General features: G+C 52.3%; 1 protein-coding gene across 1 annotated transcript in view; it reads right to left on the bottom strand.

Moving 5' to 3' along the window:
• Positions 1-4,318: 4,318 nt before the first annotated feature.
• Chst8 (carbohydrate sulfotransferase 8) overlaps positions 4,319-24,923 on the bottom strand; it is a 74,413-nt gene continuing 53,808 nt past the window's right edge. Inside the window, exons 2-3 of the mRNA XM_038340769.1 lie at positions 6,099-6,127; positions 4,319-5,410 (exon numbers count right to left, since the gene is read on the bottom strand). Coding sequence (XP_038196697.1) covers positions 4,319-5,410; positions 6,099-6,127 — 1,121 coding nt within the window. The remainder of the gene's footprint in view (positions 5,411-6,098; positions 6,128-24,923) is intronic.

Below are 24,923 nucleotides of genomic sequence, written 5' to 3'. Positions count from 1 at the left end.
AGGTCGGGGGTGATGTAACCGGGAATACAGTATAGGAGCAGTGCGGAGCTCTCTTCTGGGGGTGGGGGCGGGACATGCAGGCAGGTGAGTGACTGCTGGACTCAGAATACTGGAGGTAGCTGAAGAAACCGAATCAACCATCGAGAAGGAGGTGGGAGTGTGGGGTGATAGTGGGGGTGGAGGCGAGAGGGTGTTTCCAGAGAAAGAGGAGGTAGAGGTGGGGAGTCAGAGTTTTCTTGGGAAGATAGAGCAGGGTTGAACCAAGCCCTGGAGGAAGATTTTTTTAAAATTTATTTTGATTTTTTGAAACAAGGTTTCTCTGTGTAGCCCTGGGTGTCCTGGAACTTGCTCTATAGACCAGGCTGCCTTTGAACTCACAGAGATCCTCCTGCCTTTGACTCTTGGGGATTAAAGGTGTGAGCCACCACTGCCTGGCTTATTTCTTTATTTTTGAGATGGGGTCGTGCTGTGCATCCCTGGTTGGTCTCACACGACCAAGCTTGTCCCAGCCTTGGCCTCTTGGGCGCTGGGATTACCTGGTGTGCACCACCATGCCTTGAGGTTTCTGTTTTTGATGGAGTGACTGGTTTTGTGCTCCGTTGGTGGGAAAACGTAAGGACTGTGCTTGGGTCCTTATGTCTTGGAGGAGGAGGAGGCAGAGAGATGGGGTGAATGGGAGAGAACACTGGGAGCTGGGAGGAAAACAGGCCCAGCAGAAAGGGTGCCTATGCTTGGCGAGAAGGAGGGGCTATCCGGGTTTTCCCATTTATTTAAATATGGGGAGAGGTGAAGTTCATGAGCGTGTGTGCGCGTGTCTGTGTATCTGTTCTGGCTGTGTTTGAGAGGACAGGTGCATGTCAATGTGAGAGGAGGTAGCACTCGAGTGTCTGAATGCGCGCGTGTGCATGCGTGCGTGCGTGTGCGTGTGATTTATACACGCTGCCAGCGAGGTCAGAGAATAATACCTCATACCTCCTGGATGGATGGAAACGATCGCCTGTCTGGTGTTGGTGACTCTGATCTTGGGTCCGTATGAGGGGTGAGAGAAATGGAGGTGCTGGGGAGCGTGGTATTGGGAGAGATAGGGTCTTTTGGAACTGGTGGGTTTGAAAGTTGCCTCCGGGGTCTTTCCAGGGGCTCTGCGGAGGCTGAAATTTCACTGTAGAGAGGTTGGGGTTGCAATTCCTTCCGTCTGGGCCCCTGTCGCCCACCTGATTCTGGAATGTTGCTGCCACCTGGTGGCCTAGCTTGGGATGCACAGGCGTCTGTTTAGGAGTAAGGACTTAGCCCCTCCTGCTGGTCAAGAGTGGTACTGCAATGAAGTCCCTGTGTTGGTAGAAGAAGTCAAGCCACTTGGGAGAGACACGTGGCTTGTCCTACCTGCTTGGCTCACCAGGTCGACCTGTCTGGATTTTGAATGTCATGACACCAGGGGATTTAAAGGCCTTGGGTGGATTCTACTTTCAGAACCCAGGAGCAACCCTGGGCTCTGTAATGCCGGTTGTTCATTCTATCCAGACAATGATAGATTGTGTGTTTCCTAGTGAGGTTGTTGACTCTATCCAGACAATGACTTCTATATCCAGGGAAGCTCCGCCACTCAAAGACCTGGTGGGTATCGTGTGTATGCATGTGCATGTACTTGTACGTGTGTGTGTTCCTAGTGTGATAGATCACACTAGAGAGGACACCTGAGACCGGGCAGTTCGTCTCCAAACTTGATGAGCTTTCTTGACACCCATGACCCTTCCTAGTCTCTGATCATGTGGTCCCCTTTCAGGGGGCATGGTGGGCACACGGAACAGGACTGGGTAGTGAACACAAGATGCTGCCAGAGAGAAGAGGGGGCAGGATTGTCCATGATCCCACCCACACAGGTACCCAGGCATAGGGAGCCATACAGAAGGACATATAGACAGACAGACAACACGCATGCATGCACGCACATTCTTTCCTACGTTACACAGTCTGCCCCAAGCCCATGAGGCTGGAGGCTGGAGACACCACAGTGAATTCTGGGTAGGGCCTCAGGGCTGGACCTGTGGCCTTCAGTTGGTGGCCATGCTGGGGGCCATCAAGGTGATGATTATGATTATCAGAGACCTGTGTCCTGCTCCCCCTCCCTTATAATATAACTCGTAATAGATACATTGCATGTAGGCCTGCCCAGCTCAAGCCTGGGTGCCTCTGGAAAATGTGACATGTCTTATCTTTAGCCTGTCCCTGATTCTCTCCCTCTCTCCCTCCCTCCCTCTCTCCCTTCCTCCATCCCTCCCTTCCTCCCTCCTCTCTCCTACTCCCCCCTGCTACTGTGCAGCAGCAGACCAAGTCACAGTGCAGGCTGCTCAGCTGGGCCTCAGGTGTCCTTTTGCTGAGTAGTAGATGCTTGACGCCCTGCCCCAGACTCTGCCAAATGCCCCTGCGACCAGGGACACTTTCTGCATTGCGAATTCAGTTCCCCTCTGTGAGTGCTGGAGCTGCTGTTTTTGGGCACAGTGAGCCAAGCCCCTCTTGCCATCTCTTACTTGGGTCTGGAGCTGGTTCTGGCTCAGGTAGAGGAACAGCCTTCTCGGCTTTCTGGGCCTTTGGACATCTGCCTTAACTGAATCTCAAGTCCCTCAGGCTGTGATTTTAGCTGCTTCCGTGTCCCTCTGGGTCCCTCGTCATCAGATGGTCACCTCCAGCTGGAACCAGAGGGCAGCCTCACCCTTGCTCAGGGCTCCTGGATAGAATGTGGCCTCAGCTACTTGTTCCAATCAATGGAAAATTCCAGAGTCCACAGTGGAGGCAAAATGGAGATGGACTAGCTCCAGCCAGTATGAAAGGCCAACTGGATTCCAGCAGCATCTATTGCCCCGGGGACTCAGTGTTGTCTCTTCCTAGGGACCCAACAGCAGCTCCCTCATCAGTGGGAACCACTTTGGGAGTGGTCTCCCAGGAGGACCGGTGGATCCAGAAAGGCAGGCTGAGGTTCCCAGCAAAGTCCTAGGGAGACAGGCAAAAACATCTGCCCCCAATACAAAGTGTGTCCACCTCTCTACAGATGGTCCACACAGCCCCCATCACAACCACACGCTAAGCAACAACATTACCCACACTGGGACCTTTCTGGTGTCACTCTGGCTGGTGACAGTTACAGAATCAGTTCTGGCATAGAACTATACACTTTAGGAGTGGTTTCACCTGCAGCTTTGCCTTCCCCTCCCCCAAAGGATGGGTAACCGCCAGCTTTGAAGTGTTCAGTCAGGTGAATAGATAGTGCTGGAGTAATGGTCAGGGTCAAGGCTGTGCAGATTATAGCTTTAGTCAGCGGAGGTCAGATGTCCAGAGAACGGAGGACAACATCACTCCCTAATGAGAAAACCACAGGAACTGACCGCTGTTCTCAGTGCTGAATGGGCCCCGGTAGTGGCCCTAGTGGGCAGCTGGCAGAGTGTGCTCCTGTTCCTGCAGTCCTCAGAGGGCCTCCTGGAAGGTGTGACACACCTCCCTCAGTGGGAACAGGTCTGTCTCTTCCTCAGAGACTTCCCTCTAGGAGGGCCCGCAGGTGGTTTGGCTGATTGGGAGAAAGGAATGAAACCCCGCCCCCAGGCCAGGCGGTTTGGCTGATTGGGAGAAAGGAATGAAGCCCCGCCCCCGGCCCCCAAACCCGAGCTACATAGAAAGATCCTGTTTTCACAGAACAAAGCCAAGAGCTCAAGCCGCGCTCTCTCTCGTAGTTCAGACTAGAGTTTGGTTGCCTGCACCTCCAGGGGCTCACAACTGCCTGTAACTCCAGCTTTGAGGGAATCTGATACCTCCGGCCTCCATAGACACCTGCACTCGCGTGTATATATTCACATAGACTCAAAAGTAAAACAAATCTGAAAAATAAAATTCTAAAACTCCCCAGAGTGTAGGACAAGGTCCCTGTGACCTCACGGCATGACATGGAGTAGACACCACTGCTCTGAAAACCATGTGCTTTATTCCGGCCTCTCCCTGGGTCATAGAAAAGCAGCAAACCACGTGGTTTGGGACAAGGCAAAGGCTAAGGGAAGGCAGGACATTCCTTACCGCTGGGGCCCTCAGGCTTCCCTGGTCAGCATCTTGGCTGAGCTCTTGGAACATCCATGTTATCAAGCTCAGCCAACCCAATGAGGAAATGGGTGTGGGACAAGAGTCAAGGTCCAACGTCTGGGCCTCTGTCCCCTCACCTAGGGCCAGTCACTACACCTCACATCCTCTGAGACCCACGGTCTATCCTAGAGACTAGGGCGTGCCTACGGCCGGGTGAGTGGGCAGGCAAAGCCCTCCCCTGACCAGCGGGCCTCACCCCTCAGTACAGGTCCGAGAAAGGCTTGGAGTAGTTGAACATCAGGTAATCCATGTAGTAGAAGTCGTAGGTGCGCTGTCGCTGCAGGGAGGAGAGCTGAGCAAAGTACCGATGGGTGATTCTCGACGTGGTCCGAGCCTCCTGAGAGTGCCTGTCCTTGAACCTCGGGAAGGTCAGGTTCCCAGGCGCCTGGATGAGATGTAGGAAGAAGTTGGCATCGTCCTCCATGCTCTCGAACTTGCCCACGAAGTCATAGTCGATGAGGCAGGGGCTGCACAGCCGGCTAACGTGGTCCCAGTGGATGTCCATGCCCACGGGCCGGTGGACATCCAGCAGGTACTGGATGAACTCTGGGAACTGCACGCCGGAGCCAGTCCGCAGTGCCTCCCGCGAGGCGTTGGCCCGATATCGGGCCAGGATAGCCTTGCCAAAGACAGGGTGATAGTAGCTGTTGGGGTGCTCAAACTTGTCTCGAAAGGCAGAGACCAGCCTCTCAAAGGGTTCCCGGACAAAGAGCATCTTGGTGTAGGTACTGAGACGGTGTATGATGCCCTGACGGTCGAAAGTATCCAGGCGCTTGAGGGCGCTGCCATAGTGAACAGTGTTGTGTTGTATATCGGCGGTGGATGAGGCCAACCCTGCAAGCACCATAAGCACTCGCTTCCAGTTGGAGCATCCTGCCTTGGGCACCTCGCAGTACAGCACGCGGTGGCGGTCCTCCACGAAGATGCGGGACACGTGGCGCGGAGTGACCGCTCTGCGGCTGCTGCTGGCCCTGTACTTGGCACAGGCTTCTTGCATCACACGTTTGCGCTCCTGCTGGCTCTGGTGCAGGCTGATCCAGCGACTGTCCATGGTGTGGGATCTCGGCTGGATAAAGGTCTCAGACGAGTTGTTGCCTCGGATGGTCCCTGCAACTGGCATCTTTTTGATGAGCAGTCTCCGCCTGCGCTGCCGGAGTCGCGAAGGAGACCCCGCCGCCTTCGCCTTCCGGTGAGGTCGAGGCTGGTCAGGCACCTGCAGTTGGAGGCCTCTTGGGGATCCGCTAGGTAAACTGCGTGTGACCCTTTCTGTGGGTATCCTCAAGTGGCCATCCTGGGACAAGGAGAGAAGTGGTTAGGGATGTTTAGGACACCTGGGCATGGAGGGTCACATGACCCTGGCCCTCCACGTGGCAGGGGCTTTTTTTTTTTTTTTTTTTTTTTTTTTTTTTTTTTTTTTTTTTTTTTTTTTTTCGAGACAGGGTTTCTCTGTAGCTTTGGAGCCTGTCCTGGAACTAGCTCTTGTAGACCAGGCTGGTCTCGAACTCAGAGATCCGCCTGCCTCTGCCTCCCGAGTGCACACTCTGGCTTAAATTTCTCTCCAGGAAAGGGAAGTGAGGACAGGCTGGTGTTGCTGGTGTGAGCCTCTGGTCTCAGACCTGCCAGCCACACAAAATTGCAAAAATGTGGGACCTGAACGGCAAATATAATTTCTACCACAAGGTGGTGCAGTTCCTCCAGGAACGTTGGCTTGGCTAGGGTGGGCGGAGAGAGATGGTGGCCTGCAGGAGGCTTGCTCGGATTTACTGTGTCTGTTAGCTCAGTCCAAAGAAGCCAGAGAAGGGAAATTCATGGATCCAAAGCCCCGGGTTTTGTTCCCGAGGCTCCTGGAAAGGACCCGGCACGTTCTTCTTCCTATAAAGGGATTTGCTGTAAGCTCTGAACTGTCTTTCCCGTCCTCTCCTACGTCCCCCCCCCCCCCCCCCCAGGCACCTGTGATTTATAGGGTTCTCAGAACTTACATGCGGGGGCCTGATGCTGAACTTCATGCCTAGAAAGCAAGGGAGGAGAGATGTGTTACGCCATGGAAGTTAAGTGTGGAAGTACCACATACCTGTCCAGCCCAACATGCAGGACCCCTTAAAGCCATGCTCCATCCCACCCTGTCATCAAGTCTCAGAGTACTTAATACAAGGCTCCATCGGGTCTCTCTCCATGCCTGTCACCACAGCCTACTCCATACTTGAAGATGACAATGCTTGTAATCCCTGGGAGGTTCCCTTGCCTTGACATCCCCGTCATAGCTCTGGCCTTCTGGGTACAGTCAGGGGTGTGATGTCCATGTCTGGCTCATCCTGGTGTCCCCTAAAGGTGTGAGCAGAGCCGAGGCATGGGCAAGTGCTGATTGGTGATGTGGGGAAGATGGAGAGAGATCTGTATGTCGCTGTGTCGATTACTTTTCTGGCTGCTATAACAAAATGCCTGATATGCACCAACTAAAAGGGGAAATATGCTCTCCCAAAGGACCTGGGTTCAATTCCCAGCACTACAGCTCCAGAGACTCTAGTGCCCTCTTCTGGCCTCTGTGGGTACTGCACATATGTAGTGCATATACATACAGCATATACCCATACAGAGAAAATTTAAATAAATAAATCTTTTTTTTTTTAAGAGGTAAGATTTAATCACGACCACTGTTTTAGAGGGACCAGACCATGGTTGCTTGGCTTCATGGGCTTGGACAGAGTGTCGTGCAGGTAGAGGAGGGTGGAAGCATGTGTCAGCTGACCATGAAACAGAGAGAGCTACACAGGAAAGGACCTGGGACAAGATCCCTTCAAAGACCTACTTCCAGTGACCCACTCTGTCAAGCTAGGTCTCACCATCCATAGTTCTCAGAATTTCCTAAATAGGAACAAGAGCTGAGGGCCAAGCTTCTAACACACGAACCTTGTACTAACGCTTTTGTTGTTTCTGTCACAAACCATAGGAGGATTTAGTTTTGACTCAAAAGCGCATGGTGGGCGAGGCATTGCTACTTGTCTTCTCTGTGTGCTTGAGATGAAATCTGTTCTCTCTCAGCTGACCGGAAACCAGAGATCGCAGGCCCAAATTGAGGCTGGGTCTAGTCCTCTAGCCAGCCCCTATAGTCTTACATCTGCCTTCTCGGTCATGTGTCCCGAAGGTTTCACAGCCTCAAACAGCGCCACCAGGTGGCCAAGTGTTCAACAACCCAAGCCTGTTGAAGGACCTTTCACATTCAAACCAAAACAAGCCTTTTGGAGGACACTTCATATCCAAACCATGACATTGGTCAAGCTCTGGAATGCTCCCTCTGCCCACCAGAGAGGTCCCATTGGGTTGGGCAGGGGTCACCCAGGACAACGTGTTGTAGGAAAGTGAGCCTTTGGCCAGGACGGGGAATTCTGCTTCTAATCATTCAGTGTGCCGAGGGGCAATCCACGGTTGGGAAGGCAGATCTTCTGGTGAGGGATCTCCTACTTTAGATCTTATCTGTCCACTGAGATGGCAGGGACTCTGGTCCTGGGTCCTGAAGTGGACATTTGTGTCCTGAAACTCTGCTGCAATCTGGTCACAACAGAGAAACAGCTGCCTCTCTCACAAGCAAAGAGCCAGAGTGAGGGCTAGCATTTTGGAGGACTGTGCTCAGCCATACCTGACTGATTCCCAGCAGGGAAGGAGTGGGTTTGAGGCCAGCACTCTCCCTGATGTCTCTGTGTATTGGGCAGAGGGCAGTGGCTATAGTAGGTAGACAGGGGGACACCCAAGTCATCGCTGACCCCGACTCTCTGAATTTCTCTGTGGGATCCAGTTTCTGGCTTCAGTACTGTGGCCTTGATCTTGTGGTGTCCAGTCTGAGGCTATGCCCCACATCTCCTTCATTCACTAGCAAGCAAGGAAGCCAACCAAGGCTCCTTCTGGGATGGAAAGCCTAAATGCCCTGAAGTTTTGGAACCATCACTGTGTGTGGCCACGTATGTATAGTCAACACACTTGGTGTTTCCCTAAACTATTCTTTACCTTACTTTGTTATGTGTACATGAGTGCACTTATGTGTATCTGTGTGTGTATCTGTGTGTGTATCTGTGTGTGTGTGTGCATGCATACGTGCATGTAAGAGCATAGTCTTCATTACTGACCACCTTATTCATGGGCATCTCTCACTGACCCTGGTGCTCATTACTTCAGCTAGATTTACTGGCCATTGGGCCCTTGGGATCCTACATCCCAGCACTGTCAAGCCTGACTTTCTTACTTTGATGCTTGTGAGCCGAACCCCAGTTCTGATGCTTGCACCACAAACATTGAGCTAACTAAGCCAGTTCCCCAGATGCCAGAACCTTCTTTTCCAAGACAGGTCTCACTTTTATACCAAGTTGGCCTCCCATTCACAAACTGCCTGCTCCTATCTCCTTGTTAGGCCCATAGGTGTGGGCTACCATACATATCTTCTAGAACCTTCTCCAGCTCCCAAGTGAGGTAAGGTATTGGGAACCTTCTCGCTGCTGTGACTGAATACTTGACAGAAGTCAGAGGGAGGCTTTATCTTGGTGCCCAGCCTCAGGGATTTCAGACCACCATGGCCGGAGAGGCAATGTAGTAGTCATGGTAATTGTAGCATCAGGCAGACTCCTCCCACAGTGGTGAACTGAGCAGAACGAGATGTGGGTATAAACTCCAAGTCCTACCTTTAGTGACCCACTTCTCCTTGCCAGACCCCACTCCCTAAAGCACCATGGCCTTCAAAACCGTACTACAAGCTGGGAACCAAGTGTTCAAAACACGAGCCCGTGGGGGCCGTTTCATACCCAAACCTTAACCGAGGGAAGCAGAGGCAAACCTTGGATTTATTCTCACTTTCTTCTGCTGGGTTGGGTACAAGTGATGCCCTTTTGGAATAAAGGAGGGCATGCCCGCTTTTCTGGGTATTCCCAAACCTATGTGTGATGAGCACATGCATATACACATGGGAAAGCTTCTGAACAATCCTCCCTGGTGGGGGAGCTCCGTGCAGAAGTGGGGTGAGCAGTGGGGGCCAGCTTAGAGGTGAAGCCCTCGCCCAGTGTCCCTTCACAATAGATGAGTCTATTCCATCTTCACCGGCCTCCCCACTCCGCATCCCATCCCCTGGCTTCAGCACAAGCTTCCAGAGCTCATTTCTCCTTGGTGTGCAGGGTCCTCTCCTGCTGCCAACGATGACAGATCCCTTCACCAGAAGAGACCCGCTGCAGCCGCTCCCTTTCCCTCTCCACCACGGCGTTCCTTAATTATTTTCTTCTGGTGACGGCAGCGGGTTCTGCTAAATCACCTCTCCCCCTCAGAGTCTTGGATACGGGGATTTACTCCGGTTGTCACTCCTGTCAACCTGTCAAGGTGTGACGGTGCTTATTTATATTCCTTTTCTGGAGCCAATGAGTCATGCTAAATCTGGCCAGGAGTGGGGCTGACGAGCCGCTTGCCGGGGCTTTCTCATCACTCAGCAAAGCCAGGCTGTGGCCGCTAGGGCTGTGGGCCCTGTCTCTTTTTTCACCCGTGCAGAGGGGACAGGAGGACCCTGTCTTGTACATGCTGCCTCCCAATCACCAGGACACAACCCCAAACACATTTGCCCACCAAGTCAAGTTGGCTGCAAGAGCCCCCTAGGAAAAGAAAATTTACCTTGGGGTTAATAACAGATAAAAGGACTGAGCTCACATGGAGCGGTGAGTGGGCCTGAAGCTGCCTAATCCCAACCCTGAAACCTAGGGCAGCTCGTTAGGTGACTGATTTGATTCCCATACAGCTACTTCTGAATAAACAGAACTGTAACGAAGGGACTCTCCCCAATGCCAGCGGTCCAGCTCTCACACGGCGGGAGCGGCTTTTCCATGTGTTGCTTAAATAAAGGCCGAGGCTCTGGGCAAGCCAAAGCCAGAAACCAGAGTATCCTAAGGCATGAAGTGCCTGCCCCAAGCACTGTACTTCAGAACCATTGACAACTCTATGGAACACCCAAGAAAGGTCAGCTAACCATCGCTTCTGACTGTCCTCAGGACTGGTATCAGTAGCATGGGACTGTGAAGAAGAGGGAGGCTATGGTTTCAATATAGCCACCTCCAGTCCCTGCTTCCTAGGCTCTAAATAAACAGCAGCTACACAAAAACAGAACTTAGCAGGGCATGATGAAACATGATAATCCTAGCCCTCAAGAGGCTGAGGCAGTAGGAGCACTAGTCCGAGGTTGGCCTGAGCAATGAATGAGCCCAAGCTCAGCCTGAATCAGCTTAGAAAAAAGCAGTGGCTGGGAATGTGGCTCAATGGGTAGATTGCTTTCTTACAACTAACCAAGGGGTTGGGGTGTGGCTCAGCGGTAGAGCCTCTGCCTAGAATCCCCCAGTGAGGGGCTGGGGTGTGGCTCAGTGGTAGAGCCTCTGCCTAGAATCCCCCAGTGAGGGGCTGGGTGTGGCTCAGCGGTAGAGCCTCTGCCTAGAATCCCCCAGTGAGGGGCTGGGGTGTGGCTCAGTGGTAGAGCCCCTGCCTAGAATCCCCCAGTGAGGGGCTGGGGTGTGGCTCAGTAGTAGGGTGCCTGTCCTAGATTTCACTCTCAGAGAAACAATGAAGTGAGCCTGCTGGGAACATAAACTGTGATCCCCAGCACCCCTTTTCTCCAATGACATGGATGTCTCCCACCCTCACCCAGGAGACCTTCCCTCAAGGTCTGCCACACCCTCTCTCTGCTCTTGGTGTCTGGGTCGCCTACTTGCTACTCTTGGCACAATGTTAAAATCTGCAAGGGCACTACAACCCTCTGCACAGCAGGAAATAAACTGTTCCTTCCTCCTTCTGGACAGATGACATTCAAAGAAACACACACAACGTGAGAAGAGTGAGCATCAGTGAGAAAAAACAAGGCGTGAGTTATGGGGACTGCCAAATGCGCTCCGTGCTCCCAACTCTTCATTGCCTGAAATTTTTTCTTCTCAGTATTTTGGCTGAAAACCTTTCTAGTTACTTGCTAAGGGGAAGCAAAGGTTCATTCATCCTTTATTTTTTTCTTTCGTTCTCTCTCTCTCTCTCACTGAGGATGGAACTCAGGACTTCATGCATGAGTGATCTACTGATGAACCCCTCATTGGGGGATTCTAGGCAGGGGCTCCACCACTGAGTCACAACCCCAGCCCCACAAAGTCAGGTTTCTTTTCTCTTCTTTCTTCCACCTTTTCCTCTTTTCCATCCTCTATTTTATTTTTGAGACAGTCTCACTAAACAACCCAGGCTGACCTCAAACCTGCAATCTCTGTCTTGGCCTCCCAAGTTCTGGGATTAAAGGTGTGTGCCGGCATATTTGGCATGCACAGCTTAACAATCAGGAGGGACAGTCTGAGTCTGTGACCAGGTTGGAAAGTGGCTTCACTAGCATGTGGGGTTTCTGGGTAAAAGGATCTTATGTGTACCCCTCTGCAGAGATATAAGGAGGTCGACTGGGGTCCATACCGAAACCCCAATCCCTAATGGTCAGCAAAAACTGGGGGAGGCAACTGGGCCTAGCCCTGTGTTTAGACTGCGTAGACATTGCCACTAACAGGGTGGGAAAGGAACAGGGTACCTAGAAAGGGCTGAAAATGCCTCGTGTTCTCAGGAATGGCACACTTGAGGTGAGAGCCGCATGGACTACCCAGGTCACCGTCCTGGTGGGCAGTGACAAGAGAGTCCTGCCACTCTGGACTCTGGGGTCCACAGAGGGAGAGCCACTGTGAAGGAGTCAGAAACAGAAGGGCGGGAGAAGTCTAGGGCCAGGAGAGGCAGAGGGGGTGTTCTACATTCAAGTCCATCACTGATTCTTTGGTCTTCTGGAAATTCCCTTTTCCACCTCCCATAACCTCTGGGCTGAAGATGCCTCATAGCTGTCCGCATGCTCGTTCATTCTGGGGCTTCCCAGGCGACTCCCCTTGGTTCCGTCTGGGTCCTGGGAGACTTGCTACACACACTGAGCCCACACTCACCACCCCTCACATCCCCCCCAGGACTAGCAAAGCCACCCGTGTCCTGGGCAACTCAGGTTTCAGAGTCTGCACCAAGGCTTCCACTTCTTGATGAGAAGGCCACGCCCGACACATGCTCTGGACAGAACCCAGCGCCACAGGGCAGCCCTGTATGGGACCAGTGCTGAGTGAGCAGCCGGACTTCGTATTACAGGAAAAATGGCCGGTTCCTGAGTGAGGGGTTGCTCTCTGGGAGTCTGAGAAAACATACACCCAACAGGATGTACATACATGGAAAAGAAGGAACAAGAAAGGGAAGGAGGAAGGAAAGAGAGGGCAGAGAGAGCGAGAGAGAGCATGGGGAGAAGAAGAGAAACAGGTGAGGGGAAAGGAGAGGTTTTAAGGAGTTCGTCATGGATGACAGCTTACACAGACAATCTGACAGGCAGAGAAGAAGGTCAAGTCAAAAGGCTATTTGAAGGCAGAATTCCTTCTCTGAGAACAAGAATCTTTCTTTCTTTTCAAGGCCTTCAACTGACTGGGTAAGGCCCACCCACACTACTAGGCAGGTCCTTGGTATTCTTATTATCTACCGTTCTAAACGCTAACTGCACCTAGTATATGTATTCACAGCAACAGGAAGATGCAGGCTGCTGTCCCTTGAGCTGGACAAGTCGACTCCTTTCCTCTGTGGCTGCTGCCGCTAAGTATCTACACACTGGGCTGAGGAGGATAACCAAAGCAATTCCGTCCCTTTGGAAGGATGGAAGTCGGGGAAAGAAGGGGTTGGGGCTGGAGAGCTGGCTCAGTGGTGAAGAGCACTCGCTGTTCTTGCAGAAGTCTCAGGTTTGGGGCCCAGCATACACATGGTGGTTCCGTAACTTCAGTTCTACGGGATCTGACGCCCTCCTCTGATCTCTGAGGGCACTGGGCACTCATGCAGCACATATACATACGCGCAGACAAACCATTCAATATCCATAAAATAAATTAAAGAAATAAGGCCGTTGCCAGGGCCTCCCCACCCCACAAAGTCTGTGGAGAGGAGCCTTCCTGTCTCTGCCAGCCTCTGACACTTCTGGGGTGTTCCTTGGCTTTGGGCAATGTAAGTTCAGTTTCTGACTACTTTTTTTCCATGGCTGTCTTCCTCCCCCACCCCCCAAATTGCCTTCACTTGGTATGTATGCAGAGAGCCTGTGTGGTCACAGTTATGGGTACTGGGGGTGAAGACGTTAGCATTGTGGGAGGGCATGCAATTCAATCTGAATCAGGAGAAATGTTTTTATGGGTCTGTAGAGTGTCCTAAGGGCAGGGCAGGGCAGGAGCAGACTAGATCTTGGCAGCAGAGGTGGAGCAGGGTGGGGTGGGGATCTTTGGGTTTTTGAAGGACTGTGTTGGAGTTTGATGTCCATAGGGGAGAGGCTTTGACTCGTTTGCCTTTGTTAGACTGAAGCAATGCCTCGTATATGTAGGGACTCAATAAATGCCTGGGTAAGGCTGATGCTAACAGATTGTGTTGGTACCAGATGTGGGACAGGAGCTGGGCCTCTCCTTGCAGAGACTGCAGCTAGGGTTCTGGCCAGAGTCACCAACTCTTTCCAAGTATTTCTCTAGTGCAGTTCCGTGGCCTGGAAGGACCTGAATGTCAGACTGGCAGGTGCCAGTTGGGGGATCAGGTGGATGGGGCAGTCCAAGCAGAAGGATCTGCTGCCACTCACGGCTGGATGGCTACGAAGCCCTGCCTCCCCTTGACACAGATACCCCTGACTGGCTGCAGCTGTCTGTGGCACATCAGGCTGGGGTCCTGTTGCTGTGGACACTCTTCCCAAGGGCCCAGGTCACTCCGACCTTGAGGTCTCTGCTGGCCCAGGGCTGAGGGTTGAGCTGCTCCCAGGGACCTCTGCCTGCCTCCGGGTGAAAAAGCACCTCTGCATGGGTAGACCATTAATGTATGCAGATTAGATGCAAAATGAAAGACCCAAGTGCTCGGCAATTAGAGAGCAGCCTGGGCTTTAGGCACCAAATTTGGATGAAAGAAACCTCACGAAAAGGCTTTAAATCCTCACGTGTGTTCACAGGAAAATTCAATTTACTAAATTGCTAGATTACAGGGCATTGCCTGAACTGGGCGCAGGGCATGCCCACATGGCTGCACAAGGTGTGTGTGTGTGGTGTGTTTGTGGGGGGTGTTCTGGCTAGTGGAGCTGTGCCCAACACAGATGTCAGCTGTCCCTGGATTCTGAAGTTGGCTCTGTGGTTGGCATGGGCACTTGGTGGGAGGTGGGATTCAGACCAGTCCGTCATTCCCAGGTGGCACAGCAGCAACGTCTATGCGGTGGTGTCTGTCCTCCAACCCGGAGCCTTGGCTTCTCTGGGTCGATGTCCTCCAGGTGTCCTGACTCTAAGTGAATTCAGTCAGATGAGGGTTTGCATTGGTTCATTTTCTGAACTGCCCAAAGACTCGGTAACAGATAAAACACAATTCAGTTGGCTCACGGTCCTAATGGCCGTAAGCCCGAGAGCATGGCTGGCACCCGGGGCTGAGCATGGCAGAGGGCAGTTCATGCAGGTGGGCACAAGCTTGCAAACTCAGGTTGCTTTCCCCTCTTCTTAACTCCTTCTCCTCTTCTTTTTGCAGTTCTAGGGACTGGACCCTGGGGCTCATCCCACACCACGGGCACTCTACTACTGAGCCACGCCCAGTCTCTTGCTGGTGGATTCCATGCAAGTGTTCTACCCATGAGCTGTCCCCCAATTCAGTCCTTCTGTTTTCACTATGGCCCTAATCCTATCCAGGGATGGAGCTAGCCTTGAGACCTCACCTAACTCTAATTCCCCCCAAGTATCATCATCGTATGAATCTGTTGAGTTGATTAAGTTGGCAAACACATGAATTTGGGGAACACGTGAATCCGTGGCAGAGGGTACAGTGATCTCTAAGTTTGGAATCATCCCAGGACATGGCTTAGAAAAGTTCTCTGGAGAGTTTGTTCTTAGTTGTCGGAGTCAGGATCTCACCGTGTAGCCCAGGCTGGCCCTAAACTCATGATCTTCCTGCTTCAGCCTCCTGAGTGGTGGGATAACACATATGTGGCATCAGGCCTGGGTCTCTGAGTATTAGTCACATCATTTGATGAGGGATCAATATATCAAAAAGGGAGAATGGGGGGGCTGGAGAAATGGCTCAGCGGTTAAGAGCACTGACTGCTCTTCCAGAGGTCCTGAGTTCAATTCCCAGCAACCACATGGTGGCTCACAACCACCTATAATAAGATCTGGTGCCCTCTTCTGGCCTACAGTCAGGATACTAGATAGATAGATAGATAGATAGATAGATAGATAGATAGATAGATAGATAGATAGATAGAATCTTTTAAAAAAAGAGGAAGAATGAGGGCGAGGGACTATAAGGTTTGTGGGAGACACAGACAGACAGACAGATGTGAGTGCTCAAGTCTCACCATTTCTGTGTTCTCATCTATACAATGAGCTAAAAGCACTCATCCTGCAAGTCCACAAAGGCGCAGGTGGCATGGGACATTTGAAGCTGCCAGCTCCCGGTGCTGGGATATCCTGGTCCCTTTCCCAGCAGCTGTGTTCCCGGGCACAACTGCTGCAGTGGTTCAGGGGCTCTGGAAGGACCAAGAGAGGAAGGAAGTAGGAATCTCCCCATCTCTGAATGGTGGGCACTGGCCCGGTGGGTCTGGCTGCTTCTCGTTTTGTTTAGTAATTCCGCTCTCTGCCTCTGTTATTAGGATTCTCGATTCAACTCGGTAGTTCCCTGTCAGCTCAGCCTGGGCTGTGAATTCCCTGGGAACTGTCAAAGACCGGCCTGTAAAAGCTGTCTGTCAGTCAACCAGCCAGCCGCTTGGCTAGTCTGCGAACCCAGCAGCTGCCCCGCTGGACCCACCATCAGCCACCTGCCCATCACTTGGTGGGGGAAGGAAGCCCTAAACATGTCAGTCCTCCAGATGCCCTGCCCACCTACAGAGAGAGCTGTAGAGGAACTCCAGCTGAAGTGCCTCTTTGTGTATAGTCTGGGTGATACCCACTGTGTCTGGGGTAGGTCACACACATGATCACTGTACTTCAGCGTGTGTACTGCTGGGATTTGATTGACATGTCTTATGATCCAATACAGCACTCATGACAAAGAGAGGTGTCACGGTGTACACATGTTCTCCACCCAGTGAGCTTTCTGCCATGTGATGTGGCATGCACAGGGTAGGGGGCACTTGAGTTGGCATCCCTGCTAGTCTCGGGGACTCCATACAGGACTTAGCAAAAGATGTGCCTTGTCGTTCCTTCAGGGGCTCTTAAACGCAAACCTGGAAGGATAGGTGGCAGCAGTGTAGAAAGCAGGCAGGAACAAACTTCATGGCACCCACAGGCGACACCCTGTGGCCCCCGGAGCTTCTATTTCTACTTCTTGCACTGGCAGCTCCTCAGGCAGCTGGCCTGCTGTGCACGACATCAGAACACTGTGCTATTCTCCACCATGTATGTGCTCGCCCCCTAACCTACTCAACAGGGAGCGAGCACCTAGCCGGGCCAGGCGGTGTGCTGCCATTGGTGACAGTGTCTTAGCCAGGAAGGGGGACAGTTTAGTCCCTGACTCATGGAGTTTTCAGTCCAGTTAGGAGGGAAGGCAGGAATAAGTGACTCTTATGTGCTTGTAGGACTGGGGGCTGCAGCAGGCAGGGCCAGTCAGTCAAGAAATAAGGTGATAGCCATTGGCACCCGAAGGAAATCAATTCCAGGCAGAGCTCAGCTGCTTTGCCTCATGAGAGCCAGGCTCACGAGGTGAAGGGAGCCAGGCCCAGGGCATGAAGGGAGCCAGGCCCAGAGCATGAAGGGAACCAGGCCCAGGGCATGAAGGGAGACAAGCTGAGGGGTGAAGGGAGCCAGGCTGAGCGGTGAAGGGATCCAGAGTCACAGGGTGAGAGGAGCCAAACTCATGGAGTGAAGGCAGAGATGCAGAGACTGAACGGTATTGTAAAAGGCAGGACTGGAAAGACTGGAAGGGTCCAGCCAGCAAGGGGCTTTATGGTCTTAAAGGCACCAGACTTTATCCTGCAGGGTGCAAGACCTCAGCTCTGGGCTTGTGAACTCAAGCAGCACTGTGTGGTGAGGAGGGGAAGATAGACCTGCAAAATCCATCAGGCAAAGATGCTCTGACCAGTGAGAGGCACCCGAGGCCTGGCCCAGATGCTAGTAAACAGAACTGGGAAAGGACAAGCCCTAATACTTCAGTTTAGTGCAGAGGGGGTGAGCGCTCCACAGCTCCCTCCCTGAGCAGCTGGGTAGGGAGGAGTCTGACCTTCTGAGATGACTACCAAGGTGTAAATATTCCCACTGCAGCGGATTTCACACACAGCAACTGTGAACTTTGAGCAAGACCCTCCTGGACTGATAGAAAGTCAGCTCCAAATCACATGGGTACCAGCAGGACAGGGGGCTGGCTGGGAGTGGAGAGAGGCAGTTTCCCGTTTCTGGCTTGGGTGTTAAATGGGACTCTGGTGTGTTTTTGCTGAAATTCAGAAACAAGTCCCAGTAGAGTTTGGGGTACTTAGGGGCTCCCCAAGTGTAAGGGCAGGAGGAGAAGGAGGGGATGAACTGAGGCTGGATAGACATACATGTCCAGGAGCCCATTTCTCACTGTGTGAGTGTGTGTGTGTGTGTGTGTGTGTGTGTGTAGCTAGCTCTTGCCAGAGTGACAGGAGGGCCAGGAAACAGGATGGAGGCACTGGGCCTGGGAGTCACAGCTGCGCGGGGCTGTGCCCAGTGAATCAAATGGAATGGATGGAGCTGGGTTCACATGCCTATCATCCTAGCACTTGAGAAACGGGGACAGGGGCAATGCTGTGGAACAGTCCCTTTCTACACTATGAATATATATTACTCTCATTGGTTAATAAAAGGCTGTCAGGCCAGTGGCTGAGCAGGAAGTCAGGTGGGAAAGCCAAACTGAGAATGAAGGGGTGAAGGAGGGCTGAGTCAGTCAGGAGTCACCAGGCAGAGGTGAGGGAGCAGGAGATGAACGTGCCATGCTCACAAAGGTACTGCCACATGGCAAAGCATAAATAAGGAATATGGGTTAACTTAAAATGTAACAGCTAGTTAGTGATATGCTTGAGCTATTGGCTGGGCATTTGTAATTAATATTAAGCCTCTGAGAGCAGCTGCCAGGACAGGAAAACTCTACCTACAGGGCAACAGGACAATCTCAACTACATAGTGAGTCCCAGGCCAGCTTAGGCTACATGAGACTTTGTGTAAAAGAACCCAAACTTAAAATAAACAGAAGAGGGTGAATGTGGCTGCTTATAGGACAGGGTACCTGGTGGGTGGCACCTTCCTATCATCTCAGCAGGAAGGGGGTAAATTCGGTTTAAATAATAGTGAACCCTAGAGTCCCAGGGAATAAAAACAAGGGAATCGCCTGGGAACTGGAGCCGGAGGGGGCTCCACTGAGAGGCAGCCCTGTGCTGGTCACTCCGAGGACGGATGTGTTCACTGTCTCCCTTACTGGCCTGCAGAGGCCGTCAGTGGGGAAGCCTCATTACTGTGGTGGCCTGACCTAAAGATAATGATCTCTCCAGCTCCGGCTGGCCTCAGACTCGTCGTCCGTCTGGGCAGCAGCGTCAATTACTGAGCTGTCCTGTGGCTGTCAGACTTGTCACCGCTGCTGGCTGTGATACCCTGTAGAGCCACAAGAGCAAATCCATCTTAGTGGATGCTTCTCTAAGCTTACAGGCCACCTTTGTCCTGAGGGAGGCGCCCCACCCCACGCCACTCACAGAATTGCCTAAGGCCTTTCCAGGGGCTTAGGAGTGGGTGCTCTGATCCTTGGTGGCTGTGCACTGGTGGCCAATGCTGACCACTGATTGTACCCAGAGGCATCCCCTAGTCTCCCAGTCCTGACTACACTACCAGGGTCCTCTCATCCATCCAGCGTTTGAACACTGGAGCCTCTGTCTCCCAGGGGTCATTCTGTGTGCCCAGTGACAGACTGGGTTTCAGAGGCGATGCTGAGAACTCTCTGGCCTACTCACACCAGGAGGAGGCAGGGAGAGGCCAGCATAGCTGTTCTCTGCTAATAGCTACAGTTCACTTTTGTAAAGGAAAGGCCTTCTTGGAGTCAGGTGCAGCCAAGGATGGGGCATGAGTCACCCAGGAGGCCTCTGGGCTGAATGTGTAGGAAAGCCATAAGATCCCAGAATACAGAGATGAACAATGGACTTAGCAGTGGCTGACTATGGAGATGCCCCCTTCCCTGTGTGTCTGGTTTTGTGATAGCCAGCCTTTTGCTCTGCCCAGCCCAGCTCACGGTACAAAGTTCCCTGGAGTCCTCTCCCTAAGAGACCTCGTCTGGCCTGTGAGAAGAAGTGGACCACGCACACTAGCCCCAGACCATCCCAGGCAGCTAACAGCCACCTTCCCCATGGGGCTGAGTGTTCTATACACAATACACTCACGTTTAATCAATCCCACAGGCCCCGTGCGCTGTCGGACCTGGGCCAAGACAGCTGACGGTTCCTAGGACCCAGACTACAAGGCTGAGAAAGCAATGGATGGGTTTCTAAGGGTTACTTGCTCAAAGGTCATTCCTGGGGCACCTCAGAAACAGCCAGAAGTGAGTGAGGGAAGGAGATGGGGAAATGGATTAGGATCGACGTCATAGTGTAGATGGGAAATGATAGACCAGGAGAGGAGTGGGGAGGGGTAATTTTGTTGACTAATGGAGTCGGGGCAAGCATGAGTAGGCGGAGGGAAGCCTCCGACAAACAGTCCAATTCCCCACAGAGCGAATTCTGTCAGGGACGAAGGAACCTGTAGGTCTGAAGACTGATGTTGGGTTATCCCAAACCTGAAGGCAGAACACTATAAACAGTAGATGCTGGGTCCAAATAGTGCTCATTAGCCAGTATATGGCTGTACACCCTGGCTTGACTTCATTCTTCCTTCCATCCATCCACCTACCCACCACCCGTCCGTCCGTCCGTCCGTCCGTCCGTCCGTCCGTCCGTCCATCCATCCATCCAATCTGTCCATCCATCCGTCCGTCCGTCTGTCTGTCTATCTATCTACTTTGGGTGGGGGCGGGCAGACTTTCACTCTGTAGTCCAGGCTAGCTTCAAACTTACAGATCATTCTCCTGAGTGCTGGGATGATAGACGTGAGCCACCATGCCCACCTCCCACCTCAGCTTTGGAGGCGGCAGAGAAACCACACAGTCCAGTCCCGCGACACCACCATTGTCACATGTGACACCGCCCTCGTTAGCACTGACCCGGCACACGCATATCAGGCGGTCACCCAGAAAGTTCACACTTAGAATCTGGCAGTCTTCTCAGGAACTCCCTCAAGGAAGATGCTCCCAGTTGCATCTGGGGGAGACAAGGTGGGCAGGGACCTCGATTCCAGTATTTAGCTGGGTTGGGGTGGAGGGGCAATGGAATACTCCTCCCAAGGCTCAGCCTTTCTATGCCTCTAGTGCCCTGAGGCTGGACGTCTAGACCTGGTTTGCCTCTGCAGACAGAACTTGGCCCTCATGTAATGAGCACCCAGAGGGTGGCTGGGGTCACTGTGAAAAGACAAAGATATTCTGAGCTGCTCTCTGCCTCCTTTGAAATCCAACCATCACAGCTGTCCTGAGGCTGAAGAGACAGGCACAGAGGTGGTCCCTCCTGGCTGTGCGTGTTTCTGAAGAAAGGAAGACACCACCTGAGGAGGGTTCACCAAACAGATATTAGGGTCCTTCTTTGGGTCATGACACATGCCACTCAAAGAAACAAAAGCGGTCTGTGTCTTTGGCCTCCCATGCCTGTGTGCCGTGAGGGTTGAGGAGTGGGTGGGTGGGCGGGCCATCCTCTCAAGAATTAATGAGTTTTGAGCTGCTCTGCCCATCGAGGCACCTTCTGCAGGATTAAACGTCATTCCTTCTAATGACTTGATTTATATCCATAGGTTTACTGCTCCAAACAAAATATTGGAACGATGGCAATAAATCATGCCAAGGATGCTTTCCAGCTGTGACTAGCACGTTTACTGTTTGTTTGGGAGCAGATTGGGGTACCAAGGGTGGGAGTGGGAGCTGCTGGGTAGCAATATACACGGGGCGCAGGGTGAGCGCAGGACACAGCTGGTATCAGGTAGCTGCGAGTTTGCTGGGGCACCAGAGGGCTTCTGATGCCTGAGTCTTCAGGGAGAAAGGATTTTAGAGAAGGTTCCAGAGAAGCCAGAAATCCCCTGAGTGAGAGAAGTAGCTTATGGTGATGGATGGCCCTAATGATGGCATCCTGAGCTCTCAGCCATATGCCCTCCTGTATCCCTGAGTGAGAGATGCGGAGATGGGTCAGCCTAGATGGCTCTGCAGGGCTGAGCTCCCTGGAAGAAAGACAGGCTGCAGACAGAGTGGCCCTAGGCTGGCTTCTGTCTCAAATGATGGGCAGAGAGTGCTCTTTGAAAAGCAGGCCCTTGCCCTGCTGAGAGAGAGAGAGAGAAAGCTCCGAGGAACCGAGGTCAACTTCAAGGCTCACTTCGTGACAGATCTGGATAGAACCCAGCCGCCTCTGGCCAGAAGTCTGGGAGAGTGTGTACCTCCTCGTGGGCAGAACTAATCCTCATCCTGGCACCAAAATAGAAGGAAAGTAGGTGGAAGGGAGGGAAAATTGGGGTCCAGTTACAGGCCAAAACTGACTCATCCATGCACAGCAAATTGCTGGGATTCATCCTCGGGAGACTCCCATGACCTAGAATAGCAAAGCAAGGGCAGGTTGCCCATAAGAGGCTACAGTCCAGGATGACCAGGGGTGTTGGCACTGGGGAGAAAGTGTGCTGCGATGTGAATCTGAAATGTCCCTTCCAGGCTAGTGTTTGTGGTACTTGTTCCTTAGTAGGTAATGCTATATTTTGCAGGCTTTAGGGAGGAGGTCATGGCTGGTAGATGCAGGTTTTGGATGCTACACCCGCCCCGGTTCTGACCTGCTTTCTCTGTTTCCTGGTTTCTCATGATGTGAACAGTCACTGCCTCACACTCCTGCTGCCATAGACAGGGTTGCTGTGATGTGCTTTACCTTGTCCACTCTCCTGCAACTGTGAACTCAAGGCAATCTTTCTGCTTTTGTTTCTGCCGCAAAATAGAAGGTGCTGGCCCTGGATCAGAGCTCACTTAACTGGGAGGTGCTGAGGTGCTCAGAACGCCCATGTTAGCATGCTGATGGCAGGTGGGGGGTAGTGCATGGAGGTCCATGGAGCATGTGTGTGTGTGTGTGTGTAATAGTATGTGGATGGTATGTTGATGGTGGTGGCGAGGGATGGAGATGGATGGTGGTGAGTGGTGTTCAAACTTTTAAGAAAAAGATTTCAGACGGAGTTCCGGCAAGGGTGGGTAGCAGAAGGCCAGACAGCAAGGGCAGCATCTATAGTTGTTATAGAGCCACAGGCGGGCTTTGGCTTCCTTCTACTGGCTGAAGGTACTGCCTCTGACTGTGGTGTCACCATAGAATTAAATACAAGAAGCAGCCCCCTCCTCCACCTCCTTTTCACCCTCCAGGATGCTCAGGGCCAACACATGGGACTTTGAAAACAGTGGTACCTAGTGAGAGGAGAGTGGGAGTCTCCCACTGACCTGTGTGAGCTCTCAGGATCGAACCCTGGCTCCTGGGAAGGACATTGATGTCCTTTCCCGTCTGCCAACAACCACCAATGTCAGAACAATGCTTCCGTCCACCTCTGATTAAAACAGGTGGAAAAAGGAGAAAGACTGTTTGCTTTACAAAGTCTGGCAAATTTTGATAATGAAACCTTCCGAACATCAAGTTCGGAAAACCTTCCTAATTCCAGGCAGATAAGGGATAATGGTAACGTATTTCAACTTCAAAAGCAAAAAAATAACCTTTTATCACCGAATTTAACAATGTTGCCGGCGAAATATGTTAGGAGAATGTAAAATGCTATTTAAATGATAAAATGCGCTGTCTTGGACGGTGAGGATTTTAATTGCCACAATCAGAGTCCAAACACAATTCCTTGCCGGCCCTGACAGACACGGCTAATGACAGGGTGTCCGTAAGGAATGACAGTGGAGGGAAGGGGTCATTCGTGGCTTCTGTGCTCTCCCTTGGGAACCGTCAGCTCGACAGCTGTCTGGGCTGGGTCGCGCTCATCAACATCGGTGCTTGTGAAGTATGGATCGCCTCCGATATTAATATTAATCAGCCACCACATTAATATTAATCAGTTAATATGTATTTCCCATGACAACAAGAGATGAAGGAATCTTATTATGTGGTGGATCAGGGAACACAGAATCCCTAAGTGGATTTCCTTGGGACGCACAGCATAAAGAACGCTAAAACCTCTTAGGCCTGTGATCTCTGTGGAGCTGGAAGCTGGGGCTCACGCTGGGGCTCACGCGTGGGCAACGCAACACACATACAGAGTCCCAGTGGAAATGGATTCCTTTCTACACAGCCAGCAGTGGGCAGCTTGGAGGGGCTGGGGTTAGTGTGGGTGAGCCACACATCCCTTCCTCCTGGGACTCAGGTTGCCTGTAGAGTATCCCACCCAAATAGGAGACAGGGTGAAGAGGCACAGACTAGCTAGGCAGGAACCCTTCACTGCCCACAGTAAAGAATGATGCTCCTGCCTCCACTCATGGTGGAGGGCAACACCAATTCTGCTGTAATTACTCTTTTAGGACCGCATGTGTGCCGAGCTCTGAGACAGAGAGACACGGGGTAGGGAAAAACATGGTGTTCGCTAGCTTTGTTGATGATTTGCTTTTACAGTCCCTATTTGGAGGGTGCTGGATGTCTTACTAATCCACATTGCTGGCCTGGTGGGTTGCAGAGCTGAGGACCACAGCTGACTTGGTGTTTTGGGTTTAATTAGCCACCAGCATCTCTCAGTGTCCTGGGAAGAGTGGCCACCAAGAGGGTTGAATGGGAGTTTAGGGACAAGACAGGGCCACTCAAGACAGGGTCTCTCAGCATTACCCCAAAGTCACACTGTCAGAATGAGTTCAGGGTCCTGCCCTGGGCAGCCCACTCGGGGATCCCTGGGGGAGGCCGGTTTGCTTGGGTGGGGGCAGGGTGTAGGGGGGACACCTACCTGCCTGCTGGCTTGCAGATCGCTTCCGCAGGCATATGCACATCTGAGCACAATTAACATTTTAAGCACTAATTATTTTACTTGGGCGTCGAAGTCTGAGGATCCTTCAATTTCAGTTTAATTGGAGAAAAATGGTCATCAGTTATTACACAGCAGGAGGGAGGCTCCATGCTTCCTCAGCACAGAGGGGCAGAGCTGCATCGGAGTGGGAGCAGATGGGGCCGGCTACAGCAGCTGGCTCTGCGGAGGGTGTGGTGGGTGGGGAGGGAGGGCCTTGGGCACCCTGCCCCATCGCTGTCCCTAACATCTGCTGGGGGAGGCTTGCTGGCCTACGTAATGACTTGCTGTTTTGTCCTTTCTTCCATTTTCAGAAACACGTCTGTTATACAAAGACCAACCGTGAGGGGAAATGGGATTCCTTATTAACGGAGAGCTCATAACTTCATCGCATCCCCTTGAACTTGATAGTAATCTGAGCTCCTAATGAAATCCTCAGACACTCCCCGCCTGGCTGGCGGAGTATGCAGGTGTCAGTCTGGAGGAGGGAGCTCTGTCGAAGGGGCATCTGACACCCTGGTGCTCTAGCCAGCTCCTCCTAGTGTCTCTCCTACGTCTTGATTCATGGGGTCTCCTGGGAGAACCCTGAGGTCTCGGTGAACACAATTATGGGACACTTTGACTTCTGCCAAATTTGGGCCCGTCTAGAGAGAGACTCAAGCTGGCCACTGGCGAGGATGATAAGGTGGC

Source organism: Arvicola amphibius, chromosome 8, assembly GCF_903992535.2.
Source record: "Arvicola amphibius chromosome 8, mArvAmp1.2, whole genome shotgun sequence".
NCBI lineage: Eukaryota > Metazoa > Chordata > Mammalia > Rodentia > Cricetidae > Arvicola > Arvicola amphibius.
The sequence above is the reverse complement of the archived record's forward strand: the minus strand, read 5'-3'. Positions and strand labels throughout refer to the sequence as shown.